Below are 21,629 nucleotides of genomic sequence, written 5' to 3'. Positions count from 1 at the left end.
GATTTCCACTGGGAATTTTCTGTTTCTGTGAAGACATGCATCTTTGAAAGAAAGGTGTATGAAAAATGCACAAAACTATGCCAGAGACTGGCTATCAACTTCTGATGCTCTTTTTGGCCTCCTTTTGTTCATTTAAATGTTTTGTTGTCTTATAAATATCCAATAAGGAATCTCTGATAAATATCCAGTAGGGCATCTCTGGAGGGATGTGAGCTCCCCCTCTCTGAATGGAAGAGTTTCCTTCCTGGAAAGCTCTCTCAGATGGCCACTGAGTGGTGAAACTTCACAAATGTTTTAGCTTAGAGATGCAAGTTCGAGGAGGATCTAAAATTGCATAAAGATGGGACTTTCCAACAGTTTTCTGCAATTTTCCCCAAGTTTTTGTGGCCTTTCTCAGAAATTCTTTGTTCTGAAGGAAGACAAAAGTGATCACACCCTCTTGGCAGGTGTAACAGCCTTTGGGAAGTTCACCAAGTTCACCTTCAGGCCAGACCTGATAATCTGAGTAAAAAAACAGAGAAAAAAAATGCATCTCACCTCTTTTGATTGTGTATTGAAAGATTCTCTACTTCCCTCACATCTGAGAGTGGAAACATTCTGAAGTGGAGGCTCAAAAACTTCTTATGTTTGTCAGAATTTTACACCCCCAGCCTGATTCTTTCCTCTTCTGCTTCATTCATCCTGAAATTCAGTTTGCTTTATCTGCTCCAGGTGGGAAACAAATGCCTGGAATGTTCTGAGAATAAAAGGAAAATCTGAAAAAAATACAGGTGGCAGGGTAACTGCTGCTTAAAGATTGTTCCTTTTCAGATGCTAAAAACCACAGAGAGGTGCTGGACTGCATTTTTCACCCTTCAGTTTTCATGTAGAAAACATGAAAACTTTTCTTTTGAACCAATTCAGACCTTACAGCAGTGAAAGTCACTCCTGGCAAGAGGTTATGAATTTGCATAAAAAGCCAGCACCTCATCTTATGGTTTCCATGTATCTTTTAATATAGAAAACCTCATAGTAGCCCCATCTAACTGGAATGAAAACTGTTGTATTTCTTACAGAAAGGTGGCTTTTCTTTTTTCACTTTTTAATTTTTTTTTTTTAATTTTTAAATTAATATCCTGCTTGGAGATTAGGGGAATGATACCTGGGTCCTACTCACATAAATGACAACAGAAATGCTTCTGCAAATCTGTTCTGTGTTAAAAATCAGGAAGAAGTATCTGTTCTGCCAGGACTATTCTGCTACTATCAGATTTTTTTTTTTTTAATTGCTAATCACTGATGTTTTTATTTGCTGTGCACACCTAAAACATTGGATCTTCTAGAGTATAAAACATAGATAAAAATGAGACAGCTGTGAAAAATGTCAACCTTATGGATAAGCTTCAAATGTAGGACAGTATTTTTTCTCTACCTGAAGGCCTATAATCAAAACATGATTGCATCTTATACTGTGTTGGAAATTTTTTAAACTTATGAATTTTTATTTCCTTTCTCCTCTTGAGCAGCTTGAATTGTTCTAAATAAATGCATTCCTTTGTCATGAAAAGGTTCCATCTTAATTCAAAATGCACTATTTATTTCCATGAGTTCTTTTCTTTGTTATTTTCTGCTTGGAGAGGATAAACTTTTGGGCCAAGTACTTCTCTTCTTCCTTGGCTTCAGGCAGAGCACAGCCCTGTATGTTCAGCTTTTAGGATTCTGGGGAGGTTGTCATCCTCCCACCAGGAATTATATCCATGAACAGCTGGAGTTCATTTCTTCAGGAGAAAAGCAAATTACATGGCTGTAATTCTTCTTCTCTGAAGAAACCATTAAATACAGATCTTCCCTCATCTTTTCACTCTTGCACCAAAGGCTCTCAATTGCTCAGGAAGGCTTTTGCACATCTCAGGGTTTAGCACAGAAATACTCATTTCATGCCCTCAGTGAGAGTCTTTAGAGTCTTTTTTGAATGGTCTCTCTTGAAGAGTGCTCTGTCACATGGGTTAGACCCTGAGAAGCCAAGATCTGTATTTAATTCCACTTTTGTAGAGCATTCCAGGTGAGTATTTACTGTGCCACATCACCAGTGGTTTGAGCCATGTGGTGTTTCCATGAGCCTGAGCTGAGGATCCCCTCGTGCCCTGCCCCACGTGCAAACTCACCTCACATTTTATTTGCTGTGATTTACCTCGGATTCACTGTGAGATTTGCACTGGACATGTAATTCTGCTGCCAAAACCAAAGCTCTCCAACCTTTTGGGGACTGCTGAACACTGCCCAGCCCTGGGTGTGCACAGAGAAATGGCACCAGGGCTCAGACAGAACAAACCTGGGCTTTGTGGAGGAAAATTCACTGCGATAATTGCACAAAAGTAACATGGCATCCCTTTTCCAGCTGGCTGTGGTAGATTATTCCCATAAAAACACACAGGAAAATAAATGATGATTGCCAAAGACAAGATTAAGGGAGTGAAAACATCCATATTATTAAAGATACAATTTGGTTTATTCTAAGTCTGACCACAGCCGAAAATAATAAATTCATTCTAGTGCTTCCCACTTGGAAAATTTAGGAGGGTTTTCACCAAGATGTGTGCTGTTTAAATTGATAAAAATGCCACCAATTTACCTCTTTCTAGGCTGGGAATCTCCAGAAATGTGGGTGGCATGGTCTGGTACCAGTGGGTTACTTCAAACAAGTGGTTGGTTGAATTCCTCCCGTGGATATTCCACTGCTTTGTCTGTTGTGGTTGCGCTGATGAAACACAGGGGACATTTTGGGGTGTAGGGATTTTTGGGATTTACTCCTGGCTTTCCATCTGTACCCAGAGCCTGCTTTTTATGGGTTTATACTGGTGCCAAAGGATGCCTTGAAATCCTCAGCTCTGTTTTTAACTCCTCCTCTGTGGTGGGGAGGAAAAGGAAGGTGCTCAGGATGGGTCTGTCAAACAGGGAATACAGCAGGAATATGAAAATAAGTGGAAAATTGTCATGTTATTTGCTGCAATAGTCAATCCAGTTCCACATAATTTTCTAGGTGCTTTTAAGTGCTCTGTATAAAGATAAAATATTAATACTTTTAAATCTCCAGTTACAAAACCCCAACGTTCTTTATCACAATGCTAAATTTTTACAAATTTTCATTACAGAAAAAGTCAGATAAAATAATGGAAGAATTATTTTATCAAACTAGTGCACTGACAGCCCTGAGTTTGTAGACAAAATAGAGTAATATATTGAATTTTAAAGTTTTTCTGTTTTGCTTGAGTGTCATCCCCAACCCCATCCCCCAAATTCCAACTGAATGACTGAATTTTTCTCCCCCTGGAGAGACATAACAGCATAATTTGAATCTCAGTAGGAAAAAAAAGAGTGGAGATTAGTTACATCAAGTCTTCCAGCTGATTTTATTTACCTCTAAATAAAACGGTTTCAACTTTAAGAAAAACCCTGTTATTTCAAATCTTCTACTTGTTTAAAGTGATGCAGCTCCACTGCCTCCTACAGAGCTGCCTCATTTTATCCAGACAGAAAATTTGAATAATTTCTAAAAACCCTACAAAGTGGGCACCTGGATTCCAGCTGGAGTAGAAGCGCGCGCACGGTTGATTTGTTGTTTTTCATGATTATTCCTGTCACTTATGCAACTGTGTCCATACTTTAAGCAACTTGTCTCGTTCTTTCCTCCGTTACAGATCGAAGTAGTCAATACTTTCAAGAGTGGCACTTCCTTTCAGGGGGCTCTCAGGAGACAGTCCTCCGTCACAAGCCAGACCCAGGATGTAACCAATATTTCTAGCCCTAGTCACGTATCGTTATCCAATGCTCTTTCCTCTCCTACCAGCACCTCTGCTGCTGCGGCTGGGCGTGAGTGTGAATTCTTACTGCACCCGACCCTCAGAGATGCCAACTTAGCCAGAGTCGCCTCAGACTCAGCTCCTGTGCCCCTCCCCAGGCTCTGCTCCCACCTCACTCCGCTCCAAACCCCGTGACCTGGTTGCTTTGTGTACAGTAGATGCTCCCCAAGAGTTGTGCTCTCCTTGTCTCTTTGCTAACTCACAGTAGGGACAGGAATTTTAGGGTTATTTTTTATTGTGAGGAGATTTTAATTTTATTTGAGGGTTCCCTGTCAGGTTTTATTTTCTACTGTTTCTAAAATACAGACTTTTAATGATTCTAAAGCTTTTCAGATATCAGAGCATTCTGTGACCGTGTTCACAGGGGTCTGAGGATGAGGAAAGGGACGAGGATCTGACTCCATGTTTCACAAGGCTTGATTTATTATTTTATGATATATATTATATTAAAACTATAGTAAAAGAATAGAAGAAAGGATTTAATCAGAAAGCTAGCTAAGAATAGAAAAAGAAAGAATGATAACAAAGGTTTGTGGCTCAGACTCTCTGTTCAAGCCAGCTGGGCTGTGGTTGGCCATTAATTCAAAACAACCACATGAGAACAATCACAGATCCACCTGTTGCATTCCACAGCAGCAGATAATCAATGTTTACATTTTGTTCCTGAGGCTTCTCAGCTTCTCAGGAGGAAAAATCCTGAAGAAAAGATTTTTCATGAAAGATGCCTGTGACACCATTCCAGCAGGAAGACTCTCTGTAACTAGTCCAGGAAAGACATGGAAATGAAGGAACAAGAAAGAGGAAATCTAGTTTATGATCCCAGGCTTAAACTTTACATGAAAGATGAAAGACTTCTTTAAGTTTGTTCTCTCCATCTTAGATATATTTTAGATATATTGATATAGTTATAGATATATATAGATATATTGATATTGGATATATAGATATAGTTTTAGATATATTATCTCTGTTTTATTTTACTTTACATTTCTTCTCTCTATCCTAGTTAGATTTAGATTTACTATCTCTGTCTTATTTAGATTTAGATTTATTCTATCTTATTTAGATTCATTATCTCTATTTTATTTAGATGTAGATATTTTATTTCTAAATTCACTGGCAGGAAAGCATTGAAGCAGGAGGGACCTAGACAAGTTAAAGGACAGTGTTGAAACAACAAATTGGTGTGGTAACAAATATTTTAGAAGAAACAGATTTCTGAATCCTAATATCCTGACACAGTTTGGTTTAAGATGCAAAATATCTACTGAAGTAGTCTTGAAGTGAATGAAAATCTTTGAGGCAGCTGATAAGGAAGGGCTTCAGTAACAGAAAAATTCCAGTTGCTCAGAAGGAGCTAACTCTGTTTCTAGATTTTTACTTATTCAGGACTGTGAGCAGCTCTTTTATGACAGCATTAAAAGAATATTTAAATGTGTAGAACTCAGTTTACAAGCCTGTCACACACTTCAGGAGATAATTGGGTATATTCCTTATGCAGGTTTTAGTAGTTGGCCAAGCAGAGAAGAAACTGCTCTTATCTGTCTGGCCAACAGAGAAAGGGAAAGCAGACAGAGCAAAGGCAGACAAGAGAAGGGGGTAAAATTCCAGAACTCCTGCAGGAAAAAAGAAGTTTGACCTTTCCATCCTGTTTGAGTGCAAACCCCCTCAGTATGTGCACACCAAACATTCAGACATGACTTTTATAGCAGCAATTAAAATCTTATCGAACAATCACAAATAGTCTCAGAAGTATTTGTCCATCAGACATGTCTCTGAAGGGTATTTTTGCTTTTTTCATGTCTTGTTGACTGGTTGGTTGGTTTTTAAAGTGTTTTCAAGCAAGAGCAGAGCAGAAGTTTTGTTGGATTTAAAGGGGAAACTTCATTTTTGGTGAAGCTATTAGGTTCCAACTTTGGCAGTTGCTTCTTGGAGATTTTTCTATATTTTCCTATTTTTGTCTTGGGAAGTTTGGCCTGAGAAGTTTCACCCCAACAACCCCAACTATTCCAGGATCAGGATCAGTATCAGGATCAGGGGAATTGAAGCCATGGAGGTTCCTGAGCCCAGGTTCCCTCATTCCCACACTGAGCAGGGCACAAACCCCCAAAATACCAAAGCAGCTTTTCATCCAGGGAATGATTGCCTGGGATAGAATTTCTCCATTTCAGCAGGAAACTGGCAGCAGCTCATTGTGCTGTGCTAAATGTTCCCTTCACATGCTGCAGCCAGCACTCTGGGAGGAAAGATCTAATAAAATTTAAATAGACAATTTATCTTCCCTCTCCACTCTCCACTGCAGCAAAGCAAGAATTGAGTGTTATTGTGTCTTAACAAGGGCCTCACTCGTTTATGGGCTGAAGTTAATTAATAGGAGAGAGCAGAATCTGCTCCAGCCTTTGTCACCTTTCATTTGGAGAAATAAAACAGGTGTCCAGAGCTCCTTGTGGTTACTGCCACGTTTCTTCACTTAAATAAAAACCAATGATTGATTTGTTAAACTTCCCAGAGATAAGGATCTCTGTGGCAGAGGGCAATCAGAGATTGGGATTTTAAAGTGCTTGTTCTGGACTGTTGGTGTTTTACTACCACAGCAGAATGTCTGCTGGTATTAAATCAGAAATTGTAACACTTAGGGACAGTTTGGATTTATTCATACAAAGACACAAATTTATGGATGGCAGTGAAAAAAACCCCATCAAGTAAAACCCCAATGGTTTTTATTTTTAAATGGGGTATTTACAGTGGGTTGCTCAAATTCAAGAACTGTGGAAAACTTTTCCTAATACAAATTTTACAGAAAGGGGGATGGTTTTGTGAATTGGCATTATTTGAGGAAATCCCAGTTGCAAAATGTTCACCTAGGGCTGCTCTCCAGCTCTGTGTGTGGGCACACAGGACTGGCTGCTTTCCCCAGAACAGCTCAAACCCCATTTCCTTCTTCCTATGAGGTGGAAGGGAATAATGGAATAATTGTGCTTCTGATTTTGAAGGCTTTCCCAGTCTTCAGGACTGTTATAAATATATGCAAATATCTTATGGGGAGTATCAAGGGAAAGCCTTGAGAGTATAGGAGGGGAACAGGGTTTAGTTGTTGAAACTTGCTCAGGATGTTGCAACAATTGGGACATTTCAGGTGGCATTTTGGGACCCCAAAGTGGAGAGGGTCTGATATCAATAAATGCTTAATTAAAAAAATAGGAATTACATGATGGTCTATTGGTATGTCAGTCTAATTTAACTGAGCATTTATGAAACTCTTTACTAATTTTGTTACTAACTTTTAATATAAAGTTCATTGTGTCACCTTGCCAATCTGTGAGCTGTCTCCTGCAGGTTTATAGTAAAATTTTGGATTTTTTTTTGATGGAAAGTTTTTCTGGTATTTTTGGGCAAATTCATGTTTGATTCAAAGCTTAGTGCTTGCTAAAGAGAAATCTGCCTGTGGAATGCATCCACCTCTAGAGTGGTTTGTGAAACAGGTCAGCAAGTTATTACATGTAATTAGCAGCTATTTACAAATATGGCCCATTCAGAGTTGTGAAATCCCTTAATTAAAAGCAATTTATACTAGAATATTTAATACAATATTAAAGTTTCCTAGTGAGCCATCAGGGTGTTATTTGTAATAACAAATTACAAATTTTTGTACGTCACCATTAATGGATGACAGTGAGGTCTGTGAGTCTCTTATCTTGTTTGAAAGACATTGCAGCTTTAAATAGAGGAAAAATTCCTGCAAATGAAAACCTGGCATTTTGTTTATTCTGTTAAAATGATGAAATGCATTTAAATGCACACTAAATATGTGCACCTGTTTAATATGCAAACCTTTAAGCTACTGAAAATGAAAACATGGGGATGTTAAGCAAGGTGGTCTCAGATCTTCTCAGACACAGATTTACACTCACAAATTTCCACCATTTGAAAGCTGTGCTACTGCAGAGTTAAGGGTGGGTTCAGGTACAACCTTGGTGGATTTTTTGTGTTTTATATACATTTCTTTCTATGTTTTATTTGGGGGAAAAAACCCCAGAACCTTGGGGAAGTGAAGCATCTTTTGTTTTCCTTTTGAAACTCAGAATTAGTAACACCAAAAATTATCTTGTGCTTAAAACGGAGTATGTGATTAAAGTCTTTACCACTAGATTTTTTATTTAGGTAGAGGGTGAGAATATCTAACTGTACACAAAGTAAACAAGTCTTTATCCTACTCTGTGCATTCCTGGTTTCAGATGTTCATGGTAGCAATAGGTAACCCCTCTACAAGAACACAGTTGCAGATTTCCCAACACAGACACACATTTAATATTCCTTTGTACTTGCTCTTCCCAAGTGGAATCAGTCAGGAGCTGCAGGTCCCTGAAACAAATCTCTCCTTTCTTTCAGAAAATATTCTGATTTTTAAGTTTAGGAAGCATTGGAGAAACAACAAACAAACCAAACCAAAACCCCAGCAAAACAGACCTCCCAGAGTTCCTTTTCTTGGTTCTGATGAGAACTGTCTTGTCAGAGGTTTTTAGAAGTGAATATTTAAATCAATCACTTGAAACTTCTTACTACATGAACCCCAGCAGCAGTGGCCTCAAATGTATGGTGAGACAGGAGAAAACACAGAGTCATGACTCCAAATTTTATAGCAGCACTGAAAACCTCACCAATCAACCACAAAATCCTCTCAGAGGTGTTTGTATACAAATCCCAGAAGGTTTTTCTGTCTGGTTGATTGGTTGGTTTTTAAGAAGTGTCTTGGTGCAGGAGCAGAGCACGGCGCCCTTAAGACTGAATTTGGGCTCTGCCTCCCTTGAAGGGGCCACAGCCTCCAGAATTGGGGCTTCACTTGCTGGGCAAGAACCTTTCCCATTCCCCTTTAATCAAATATGGTTCTGAGATGTGCCAGGAACGTGTCCTGTGTAGAACACTCAGCATTTGCTGGGGTGGCACGAGGGCAGGAACTGTTGTGGAAAGGAAATAATTCAGAATTCAGAGTTAAAACTTGAGGTAAAGTCTTGTTTGGATGGAATTTTTTCATGAGGAAAAAATAGGAACTAATTTCATTTAAAGAAATCATCTATTTTAATAAATATTGAGGCAAAGATGGAGGTGTCACCCAGGGCTTTGTTGAGGCCAGGAGCATCTGCAAATTGTGTCACACCCAGGTGAGGCACTCAGCAAGCTCAGCTCCATTGGCTCTCACAGCCCATATCCCAAGAGAGCATCTTAAAGAGTCCATCTAACTGTTTGCAAGCTGTTGTGTATGAAGGGCTTTTATATTTCTCACATATTTAATTTTCTGTGAAGGAAAATAATTCAGAATTCAGAGTTAAAATTTGTTTGGATGGAATTATTTCATGAAGAAAAATGGGAACTCATTTCTTTTAAAGAAATCATCTGTATTAATAAATGTTGAGGCAAAGATTGCTGCTCCAGTATCAATTTACATTCAGATCACAGACCAAGCCCAGTGGGCAATTTCTGTACAGGAAGGTTTAACCATCACAGGAGGAAATGGAACAAGCAGAACATCAATCAAACCCACAGCTAAAATTATGTTTCTAAAAGTTGCACCATTGAACCAGAGGCTGGAGTTCCATACTAAAGTCTGGGACTTCCCACTGGCTGTGACCAAGGTTTGACAAAACCCTCCTGGGATATGCAAAAAATCAAAATCAACTCCTGGATCTCCTCCCTGAAGGATAATTAAGCAGATTTAGAGCCTAAATATAAACCCAAGCCCTCAAGTGGAGATGTGCCATGGCAGGAAGGGTTAGATCCTAATGCACAAACGGTTTCTTTTAAAGGTTTGTGTGAGTTATTTAAATCTGATACAAAAATGTTCAACTCCATAATTTTGCAGCAATCCTACTGTGGAAAGTGGAAGCCCTGCACACGGCTCTGCTTTTGCTCTAAAATACAGTGGAATTCAGCAATTTTGGAAATGAGAACCAGGCCTATGTGGGTGCTCTGCTTTCATTGCTGCCCGTGGTTTGAATTTTGAGCAGCACTTGCAGCATTTGCTGCATCTTTATGTGGGAAAAGAGTAGCATAGATAATGTTATGCATCTGTTTCACTCATTAAAGCAGAAAATTAGAATTTCTAAGTTTTATACATGTTTTTTTAACTTTATATTTGAATTTGCTCAACTTCTGCGTCCTATTCCCCAGAATATATGAGGTACAACATTTACAGGTGACCCCAATTCAAGCAGCATCTCCTCATCTGATTTTACTCACCTAAAACTGGGAGGATTCCAAAAGAAATCCCAATATACTGAAGATGTTTTCTCTTTCAAAGCTTTCCATATGCAATAGTCCTTGACCAAACTCCTTTACCTTTGTACAGTTTAGTCTTGACCTAGAATAGTCTCAGTTACACCTAAGAGTTGGCATCTCTTTGCAAAATTGACCTCTTGTTTACAATTTTATACTAATCACCTTACTGACCTTTCAGTATTGAATTTATTTGCTGTTGCAGTGCCCTACTCTCTACTGTCTGAATATTAAATGTGTTTGTTTTCCCAGAGGGCTAGAGAACATTGGACAAAAGGGTTCAGCAGGAGAGAGTGAAATAAAAAGAGGTTGTGAGTCTTTAACCTTGAGCCTGAAATGAATGTGAACCAAACTCCAGATACTTGGCTTAGATGAAGCCAGGTAAACATTCGAGTATAAGCCCACACACAACCAACCAGAACACAGCTCTTGGTGCTCACCAGGCTTTGCAGATTTTGCCTAGATGGTTGTATTTAGGACTGACATTCTGAATATCACCTTTTTCTTCTGATGGGAAAAAAAAAAATTGTAGTATCTAAAATTCTATTTCTTTTTTTTTTATTGTTTTTGTTTTTTATTTTTTTCTTGCCTGATGCAGTATAATAAATCTGACTTTCAAGGTGGGATGAAGCTGAAGAGTTTTTTTCTGTTACAGCTCCAGAGAAGAAAGAAGTGGAAACTTATAGCAATGTCAAAAATGTCCTGAAGTGTTGTCCCCGCAGTCTTTTGTTAAAAGCAGTTCATTTTTTTCTGTTGTCTCCATTACTGTGAGAAAAGGGAGCTGTATCTCACTGTTTGTCTTCCCTTGGCATTGTCAGTCTCATAAAGAAACACCATTACATGAACTCTACATAGTTCATACTAAACCAACACTTCCCAGGTTCTATCCATCACGGATGTCCCTGCTTTTCCATGCTTTTACAGCCATAACAACATCCCAAGTTCATCTGCTTTATTTTATCGTCAAAAAAAACCAAAACCGGCTGGGCTTTGTTTCAGCAGAGCCCCCAAACATTTTTACACCAGATATTACCTCAAATCTTGAATTTAAGCATGTACAAATGAATTTGTTGCTGTTGGGCCATGTAACTCTGGGTAAATAATATTTTTAAATCTGGGAGTTGGATCAGCTATAATAGATAGATAGATAGATAGATAGATAGATAGATAGATAGATAGATAGATAGATGAAATATTGTAGTATTATGATAGAGAAATTAAAATTCCCCCTTTATATGCAACAAACCCTCTGCCTTTGTTTCCACTAAGTTTTGTCCCTGCAAGCAATAATTTGATCCATTGGGGGACAGGCTTTGAAGGAGATTTTGAATTTTATTGCAATGCAGAAATTCTGTCACTGAGGTAGATTAAATATTGTAGTACTATGGTAGAGAAATTAAAATGCCACTTTAATATGCAACAAACCCTCTGCCTTTGTTTCCACTAAGTTTTGTCCCTGAAAGCAATAATTTGATCCATTGGGGGACAGGCTTTGAAGGAGATTTTGAATTTTATTGCAATGCAGATATTCTGTCACTGAATGATGTGTGACATTAAAAAAAAAGTTTTCTTCTGGATGCCAAGCTCAGTATGCAAGATTTTAAGTTGAGGAGGGAGTTGCTTCTAAAATGAAAAATCAATGGAAAACTAATATACATCTCTGTAGAGAGATTTTAAGTGAAGTTATGGGCTTCTACAGCTCCCTTGTGAAGAAAACTCTTTGGAAATCTGATTTGATTTATTGTTACCTTGAGGGACTTGCCCAGTTTGGCCCTTCCATTCCCATTGCCTTCAGAAGGTGAATTACCTCAGGTGTCAGCAGAGCTGAAGCAGGTCTGAGCTAATATTTCCAGTACAAACCAGTGTGAAAAAGCAGAAGCCATTCTAGAAACATCTCAATGTTCTTACAAGACCCAAACACTCCAGGCCAAAAATTTTGGCACATACCTTCACCCAAAGTGAGAGGCTGATGTTCTATCTTCAGACCACAGCTCAAAGTCATTATTGCTCCCCTGCAATGGCTCGTTAATTAATTGCAGCGTCACCGCAGAGCCCCAAATCCAAGTCATGGCAGTCACGTTTGCAGGGCTGCCTGTCAAACACAGCTGGAATTTGCAGTTTGCCCTGCTCTGAATAAGGGCTGGGAATTAAATCCAAAAGAGATGCCAAATGTTGGTATTAAAGCAATACAGATGCTTTCCCTACTATGGGACCTGGAGCTCACAAATTGACATCAGTTCCTGCCCTGCTAAGTCTTGCAGACTTAAATACAGTTTGTGTGATGAAGAAAAACTTTCCTTTCTTTGGATTCTGCTGGATCTGTTCAGGATAATATCAAACCTTTTTATTTAAGTAAAAATTTATCTTCACCATAAAGATCCAGCTGGCAAATAGAACCTAAGTTTGTGCCATAAGGAGTGGCTGTTCCCAAGATAATAGAATTATCTTGTTAATTGATAAGCCCTAGCATCCAGCTGCAGCTGAAGAGGTGACTGGTATTTGTGTTTAGAAAGCAGAAAGAATGGGGAGGTTTGCAGAAATATCACCTCATCAGCCCATCCTGTAAAGTACCCACGGTACAAAAAGTTTCCTGATTTAAGCTAGGGCAATATGGGAATGTGGTTTTAAGGCTGCCTCGACAGCCATACCATTTTTTTCCTCATTTAGACTAATTACTCTGCACTTGAAAAGACAAATTAGAAGGGTACAGGTAGTGAAGGGATTTGTCACCTTTTCTGGCTTTAGCAAGGCAGAGGAATCCCTTACCCCACTCTGTTGATCTACAGAGCCCTCACACAGCTCAGATTCAGCTCTCATAAACCCCGGGTTTTTATTTCCAGGAGCTCTCTTAGGCACACTGTGTGATTGCAGAGGGTGAAATTTATTTGTTGATATTTTTTTGTGCAAGACAATCTTCCCTCTTGCACCTCTGCCAACCTCACATGTTCTCCCACCCCAAGGTCTGGCTGAGCCATCCTGTGCCACTCAAATCTCTTACCTGGAGCATAAACAGTCACCTGAACTACTTTTTGTACTGTGCCCTGCTGTTACCAAATGCACCTGTGGAGGGAAGGGAGAGCATTTGGGCTGACCCAATGATCTGAACATGACAGGACTTCGGCTGTTAAGATTTTAAAAGATGGCAAATATCCAAATTTAGAGAGCATAAACAAGGACCGAGATCAAAGAGAAAAAACACCAAAACCAAACCAAGTCAACCTCCTCCTGAAATGTTCTGAAATTCTCTACAGCTTGGCCAGCTCCAAGCATGGGATCAGCTGGACCCACAGCTGGACCCCTGTGGCCCTGTGCCATTACTGAAGTGCAGTCTGCCAAGGCAAAGAGGAATTAAAGCTTTCCAAAGCAGTGGTGTATCAGGCCAACCAACAATGTGCAGCATATTTACATGTAAAAAGATCCACATGCCAACCACCAAACCATTTCAAACGTGTGTGGAGAAGCTTTCACAGTACCTGCTTGCACCTTTTCTGCCTCTGCCTGTGTTTTAGTCTTCCCCCTGAGAAATGCTCAAGGTTTGCTCATGGACTACATGGAAGTAGAGGGATAGAACTCATACTTAGTCATGACACATTTGCCAACAGATCACGTTTTGCCATTCTGTTTTTTCCTCTCTGCCCCTCCACCCCCTTCCAAAGAGTTCTGTTTTTTTCAGCAGTAACCCAGCACAACCCTTCACTTCTTTTGAGAACTGGTAGGTCCCTGGGACTAGAGAGCATCCCTCCCTTTGCCCACCCACAGAGCATGTAGCATCCCCACTCTTGCTCTACTCCTCCTATTTCCTACTGGGAAAACGGTGGGCACCATCTCTGAGAATCGCTGGGCTGAGTCTTGAGTTGATTTTCACCTCTGTTCTTCCTGCCAGGTGCTTTCTGGCATTAGGTGGCCCCTGGCCCAGGTCACTGACCTGCTTTAAAGACTGCATAAATGGCATAAATCATGTGGCTTTCAGCATTTAACTGCACGACTGAGACACCAAAATCAAACAGCTCGCTGTTAACAATGGGACTCAATTCAACCCAACAACCAACCCATCATTTTATTACATGTTCTTCTATTTTATTAACAAGCTGAATGGCTAGAACAGTGGGTCTATACTCGAGTGTTTACCTCACATCTGCATGAAGGACAAATAAAAGTTGGTTCAACGATACTATGTTCACATTATCCAGGCTTCCAAGTGTAGTTGTTGTGTGCAAGTTATCTCTGTTCATGTGGTAACTGTGATTTTTATTTTTTTTCCCCCCTGTGGTAGCATGATTGCGCTTAGTACTTTGTCTGCTTGGCTTTTTGTGCTCTTGGCTGCATCCATTTAGATTTTGCTTTAAAACATTGATATTCTAGTTTTTACACTTGGCTCCTGTGTGTGTCTCATACGTACCCATCCAACCGTGTCCGTGTTCCGTGCTTTTCTGTTTGTGAAGTGTGATATGTTATGTGTAATGGTTTTTTTAACAACAATACAAAAGAGACTTTTTAATTTAAAAAAAGCCTTTCTACTTACTCACTGCAAAAACAAAAAAAAAAAATCTATCAACATGCATGGTTTGACATTTGCATTACAATTAACATGGCTTGTCTTTTACTAGGGATGTACCACACGAGTGGACCTTGGCTTTCTTTAACCACTCCTCCCCATCAGTTCTTTGATGGCTTTAAACCTTGGTTTATTTTAATATTGCAGTTGGTACAGACATTCAAAATGCACATAACTGAGCCACTCGTTTATGCATATAACATCCAGAGACTTTGGACTCCAGCTGCCTGCACTGCCCTAACCATGTGCTACATTTTTCACCAAGTGTTCTCTGCCCTGCTGTGCCCTGGGGAGGTGCCCTCTGACAGCCCTTTCCTTTTCTCCCCCCAGATCCGCGTCGTGAAGGCATTCCGTAGCTCTCTCTATGAAGGTTTAGAAAAACCAGAATCTAGAACCTCTATTCACAACTTTATGACTCATCCTGAATTTAGGATAGAAGATTCCCAGCCCCACATCCCACTCATTGATGACACAGACCTAGAAGAAGACCCTGCTCTCAAGAAAAACTCGAGTCCACCGTCCTCGCTGAACAAGAACAACAGTGCTATCGACAGTGGAATCAATCTTACAACTGATACAAGTAAATCAGCTACCTCTTCTAGTCCAGGAAGCCCAATACATAGCCTGGAGACATCACTTTAGCTGAAAAGGTCACTGCAAAAAGGAAAACAAACAAACAAAAGAAATATTAAAGAGTTAAAGTAAAATAAAATAAGAAACCCCACAGCAACCGAGATATATAAATATATATATTAAAAACATTGCTGGCTGAAAAGCTGTTTGAACTCTTATTCACTCTGAGACAAGTGAATGAATTGTTGATCACAATGGTTTTGGGGAAAGAATGAATGGCTGATTTACATACCCCCCCGTTCCCTTTCAGAAAAACAAAAACAAAAAAAAATCCTCCTGCATGAATGTACTGTACACTGCTGGCCCTTCTTTCTCTCTTTTTGTTTGTTTTTATTTCCTTTTTGGTTCTTTTTTTTTTTTTGTTGTTGTTTTTTTCCTCCTTAAGCAGGAACTGCAGAGGACTTCTTTCTGAGGCTATTTATCCAATTCACTGGTCTGTGAGTTTTTGAAATGCTTGTGTGGCATGGACTCAATTGTATAGATTAATTTAAATAACTTTTTTGAAGTTGCAAAGCTTAACTTGCACAGTAGATTTGCACCAGTTGGACAGAGGAACTTAAACATTTATGAGACTATATATAGAGATATATACATATAAGTACATAGATAATTAATTATATATATGTATATATCTATCTATATATATATAGTTATATATATATAAAGTTTCTTTGTTGGCATGTTGCCTTGTTTCTGCTCAAATTGCTCTGACTATTTTAACTTATTTATGTCCTAAAAAAGAATGTAATTTGTTTACAAACCTGTAGATAATATCCTTAACTATTTGTAGGGTTAAGAAAGCACTTCCTGCCGAAGTAGTATAAAAATGGCTCAGCTCAGCTCATTGAAAATATCTGTACTCTCTCACCCTGGATATTTTATTACAACCGTGCTCTGATTTCTGCCTGATTTCCTTTTTGGGTTTTTATTTTGGTCTTTTTTTTTTTTTTTTTGTTAATAATGTAGATACTGCTAGTAAATAACAAAAGAAGCCAAAATATAACACATTGGATGTAGCATTGTGATCCTATATACAGGGAGGTAAACCAGGCTTCCTTTGTTTCAAATAAAAATCAAAATGATCAGGTTCTCTCCTTTTTTTTCCTTCCTTCCCTCTGATGATCTGCTTGAACTCCTTTTGGTGCAACATAACAATAATGGAGGCTATTTCATTCTTCAGACATACAGCAATGGCTTCGGAAACTATTTTTAGAGAGACATTAAATGAGTTTATAATTTAAAATAAGTTATATTCGGTTTGTCTATATGGAGATAAAAGAAATGTTAAAATCTTGTGATATACTGTGTTAATCCTTTTCAATTAGTACTTTAGGCATTTATTTCCTTATTATTTGCAAAGTATGGGCTGTTGGCATTTTGGATTAAAATCACTGTAGGTTGTTGCATTGATTTCTTTTTAAAAGAAAAATATAATTTCTGCACTATTAGGACTGAACAAATCTTTATTAATTGTGTATTGAGATGTGCTTTGTGTGATTTTTTTTAAATCAAGCTTGTGTTCCTGCAGTAACACAGTAATAAAATTATTTTACCTTCAGCTTTCTCCCAAGAAAGCTGCTTTGAAAACCTGCAGTATGGAAGGCGAGAAACATTTTTCAAGATGGTAACAGCCCTAGAAAAGTAAAAAATTATGAGCTTATACAATTGCTATGTCAACCACTTGAATGCTAAGCACTTTGTGGATCACAGATTTTTCATAACTAATTTTTGTATTTAATATAAAGTTTGCTTGGAGACTTTTCAGCATATGATTTTTTCCATAACTGTACAGTGCAAAAAGACATTTGGAATTCCACAATCGATTATGCCAGGCGTTGTTGGAACAAAAACACCCTCCAACCATCTCGATCCGTTGAGTTGTTAAGGTGTTTTTTTCTGGTTGGCTCCATAACAGTGGTGCATCTCTGCAGTCCCAGCAGCTTTTAACCAAGCCAGAACTCTCCAAACCAAGCTTAGACTCATGGCCAAACTGCAGACTGATGTTTTCAGGGTGCATCAGGACCCTCAGCCAGGTAAAGCTCTGAGCAGCTTCCCTTGCCAGCTGCGGGACTCGGGGCTGGGAGCTCTGCTGGCTGTGCCTGGTGCCCAGCCCCAGGGGCAGGCAGGGTGCCCGGGCAGCGGTGGCACCTGCAGCAGCCCCAGGGGCAGGCAGGGTGCCCGGGCAGCGGTGGCACCTGCAGCAGCCCCAGGGGCAGGCAGGGTGCCCGGGCAGCGGTGGCACCTGCAGCAGCCCCAGCTGTGCCCCAGCCCAGGCAGGAAGGTGCTCTGTCATGGGGACTCCACCACCCATGGGCTCCCTGGGGCCAGAAGACAAAAGTGGTATCTGTATTTACAGGGAAGCCTCTAGCTTTGGACTTGAACATCTACAGAAGCTATTAATACTGGAACAGTTTCTTTTCAGCATCTTAACACACTGACTGTTTGCCTTTTTGTTTCCCAACACTCTTCATGTTTTTTCTCGGTTCCGTTTTTGTTTTTTTTTTTTTTTTAATTATTTTGGAATTTTTTCCTGTAGGAGTACCCCTCCCTAAGGTACCATTCGCAGACTTGAAAACTGTTATAAGAAAATGAACACTGCATTCTGTGTATATATAGTAAAACATATATAAACTGAGATGCATAGAAAACTTGGGCTTTTGTGAGCAGAGACTGTGCTTTATGTATATGATAAATGATAGACTTTTTTTTTTTTTAAAGCAGAATAGCTATGACCTTTCAACTACAAGTCGTGCATCACAATTCCTTTCTTTTATTGCTTGACCTCTCTGTGATGGGAACAATGGATCAAAAACCAAAATGATCAGTTTGTTAAAATTCCCTGCAATATATAAATGCTCGCTCTCTACGTACTGTACTTAGCAGCATGAGATTTGTGGACAACAATACAGTGGTACATTGGCAAACCATCCCACTAGGGGTTATTAATATATGTTCATTCATCTGTTTTTATGAATTTTTTTATCTAGACAATAATTGTAAATAAAGAACTTACTCTGTCTGTTCATTTAATACTATGCAAAAGGTTATGCTTTCTATTGTTATTCTTATTCCTACAGTGTGATGCTGGAATGTTTGTGGTTTCAAAAAAAAAACAAACAAAAAAGACAAAAGTAAGTAAAATATGTGATGTAAATTATTTTATAGTTTGAAACAAAATGATAAAGATTTACTCTTGCTGCTTTCTGTCTAATAGATCTCTCTCGGCAGGAGCACAAGTGGAAAATTTAAAGAAATAAATTCACAAAGCAGCATGAACAATAATGGTCTGAATGTAACAGCTTTCTTTATTCTCACCTGAACTCCCGAGGTGCAGCTCTGGATTCCTGCTGGGATGTTTGGATGGATGCAAACCCGGACTGGCAGAGAGGACCCTGCTCCCCAGGCACACTTCGCTCTCCTTGCCCAGGGGCTGAGCAGCCCCCAGGGTTTCATTCCTGCCTGGGCTGGGCAGCCTGGAGGTGGGAATGGTGCTGGGAGAGCTGCAGGGAGTGCTCAGGAGAGCCAAACCATGAAGTGAATTTGCTTAGGGAACAAAAATCTTAATCCTGGCCCTGAGAACAGCAGCTCTCTGAGGCTGTCAGTGATGTCTTTTCCTGTCGTTCATGACAGCTCTGCATTTACACTAATTGTTTTTCAGCTCTTTCTGCCTCTGTCAGAGTGAGAAAAATGAATTTTTAGAATTGGGGAGTGCAGCAGGACTCTCAGCCAGGATAATCAGAATTGGGGAGTTCAGTGCAGGACTCATCCTGCCACTGAAGATCTAGGGAAAAAGGAGGGAATTCTCATTCCAGGGCTCAAGCCCTGAGCCCAAAGTTCCTTCCCCAGCTTAGATTGATGCAGTTGTGCTCATAAAATATTGCTGCTATAGGAGTTAGCCAGGCAGGCCAGGTATGAGGTGAGCGGCTGTCAGATAATTCGAAATGGCTGCAGGGAGTGCTCAGGAAAGCCAAATCATGAATGAATTTGCTTAGGGAACAACAATCCTAATCTTGGCCCTAAGAACAACTCCTCTCTAAGCTGAGCGTTCCCTGCCATTCATGACAGCTCTGCACTTAGCCTGATTTTTTTTTCAGCTCTTTCTCCCTCTGTCAGAGTGAGAAAAATGAACTTTGAATTTTTAGAACTGGGGAGTGCATCAGGACTCTCAGCCAGGAGAATCAGAATTGGGGAATTCAGTCCAGGACTCATCCTGACACTGAAGATCTAGGGAAAAAGAGGGAATTCTCATCCCAGTGCTCAGGCCCTGAGCCCAAAGTTCCTTCCCTTTTTTTTTCCAGCTTAGATTGATGCAGTTGTGCTCATAAACTATTTTTGCTATAGGAGTTAGCCAGGCAGGCCAGGTATGAGGTGAGTGGCTGTCAGATCATTTCATTTGTAAAGGTAAAATGCTTCAGATTACAGATTTTCCTGTCTTCTCACCTAGATTTCAAGCATTTATTCACCAATTCTCTGTCAGAAGTTATACTTGATAGAGGCCAAAATGAAATAGTGCTACACTGTGAGGAAAGTTACCCACAAATAAAAATGTACTCAGCACAGTGAATTCAACAAATCCCCAGGAGAAAACAACTATTCAGACAGCAGATTTCTTGGACTAATGCAGCTTTACAGCTACTTTGGAATGGAAGTGTTTTCTGCTTTGATTTTGGGAGCTCAGGGCAGGTAATAATCAGAAAATATTTTACTTTAATTCCCTGTCAGTCATTTCCCTCCTCCTTACACACATAAGTTTATTTGCAGTGTTAGCCTGAGTGCTTTGGGCAGGACTCTCCATCTCTGCAGAGAAGCTCCTGTGAGGAGGTGCTGGGAGGAAAAAGCTCTGGAGTTGTTGTCCAGTGTGATTTGGGCACTCTGGGAATGCTGCTGCCCCAGAGGTGTGCTTTAGGAGCTTCACCTCTGCAGGAGAGTTTGTGAAATATGGGATGGATGTGAGCTGTAGGTGCAAATTGGGAGGAAAAGCAGGAATGAAATTCCCCACAACGCTGAATTCCTGCTCTGTGCAGCAAACTGAGGCAGCAGAAAGGCACAAGTTTGAGGCTATTCATCCATGAGAGAGGACCAGGGCTGATACTCTAAATCAAAATAGCCATGCTGGAAGTTTTCAGCTGTTTTATGCCAAGACCACGAGGGTAAACATTGTGACCAGGTGGTGATTTGCTGAGGTGCTGCGCTGATAAAGAAGAGGGAAATGGTGAATAAATAGCAGAGAAAGGAGAGGGAAAAGGGGAAAATGAGGGAGAAAGAGGAAGAAAATGAAGGTAATCTGTAATTTGGAAGAAAATGCAGGTGCACCTATAATATAAATATTATATTATAATATTTACAATTATAAATATTATAATAGAAGAGAGAAGGAGGAAGAAAATGCAGGTGCATAAATAAATATATATATCTACTGAAATGAAATGGAGTACTGCTGGTTACTGGCTTGATCTGGCACTGAGTGCCAACCCAAGGGAACTCCCTGTCTGAAACCCCTTCCCAAAGAGGTCCCAGGGCAGCAGGGAGCAGGTGACCCTGGGTGTCTGCTGCTGCCCCATGGCACCAGGAGGGCTGGCACCGCCTGGGGAGCTGCTCCTCCCTGGGGCAGCCGCTGTGGGCACGGGGGGAGCTCCAGGGCTCTGCTCTTCCCCCTTCCTCTTGGCATTCCAGCACTTTTAGAGGGGCTTTTGAGCAACCACTGAAGGTAAGCACTGGGTATTTGCCATTTGTGCTTGTATTCCTGCAGCTGTGTGAGACATTGGCAGAATGGAACATCATAATAATAAAAATATAATAATAATAATAATAATAATAATAATAATAATAATAATAATAATAATAATAACAACAATAATAATAATAATAATAATAATGTGTTCCTGGCTCAGATCCAAATAAGGTCCATGTGTACATCACCCTGGGCTATGAACTTCAAATCCATATTTCTGATTTTATGAAATCCATGCAGGGAATGCTCAGGTTTGATCACCAGCACTCTGCTGTAGGAGGTGCTGGGAAAAATAGGGAAGTGTTTGATTCTGTTTTTATTTCTACAAGCAGCTTTTAACAGAAACATTATGATCTATCCTGATGGGAACTGAAGAGAAGGATGGTTAAACAACTCATTTATTAAACAGGGCAGGCTGTTGACAAACACAAACCCAAGGAAATATTTACAATAACATTTTCTCCCAAATGCTCAGACAAAATGATTTTCTGTCTATCAGGGAGCCCATCTTTGCCTGGTAATAAGTGAAGTGTTAAATCCCAAGTAAGGGAATGTACTTCACTCCTTCCTCTGATGGGTTTGGTTGATTTTCCAGCAAATT

At 39.8% G+C, this 21,629-nt stretch overlaps 1 protein-coding gene across 1 annotated transcript in view; it reads left to right on the top strand.

Annotated features, from left to right (window-relative positions):
- The window catches only part of ATP2B2 (ATPase plasma membrane Ca2+ transporting 2), a 403,728-nt gene extending 385,160 nt beyond the window's left edge, over positions 1-18,568 (top strand). Inside the window, exons 24-25 of the mRNA XM_058813217.1 lie at positions 3,678-3,764; positions 14,995-18,568. Coding sequence (XP_058669200.1) covers positions 3,678-3,764; positions 14,995-15,306 — 399 coding nt within the window. The 3' untranslated portion in view covers positions 15,307-18,568. The remainder of the gene's footprint in view (positions 1-3,677; positions 3,765-14,994) is intronic.
- Positions 18,569-21,629: the final 3,061 nt, after the last annotated feature.

The sequence above is a fragment of the Ammospiza caudacuta genome, chromosome 12, assembly GCF_027887145.1.
Source record: "Ammospiza caudacuta isolate bAmmCau1 chromosome 12, bAmmCau1.pri, whole genome shotgun sequence".
Lineage (NCBI taxonomy): Eukaryota > Metazoa > Chordata > Aves > Passeriformes > Passerellidae > Ammospiza > Ammospiza caudacuta.
The sequence above is the reverse complement of the archived record's forward strand: the minus strand, read 5'-3'. Positions and strand labels throughout refer to the sequence as shown.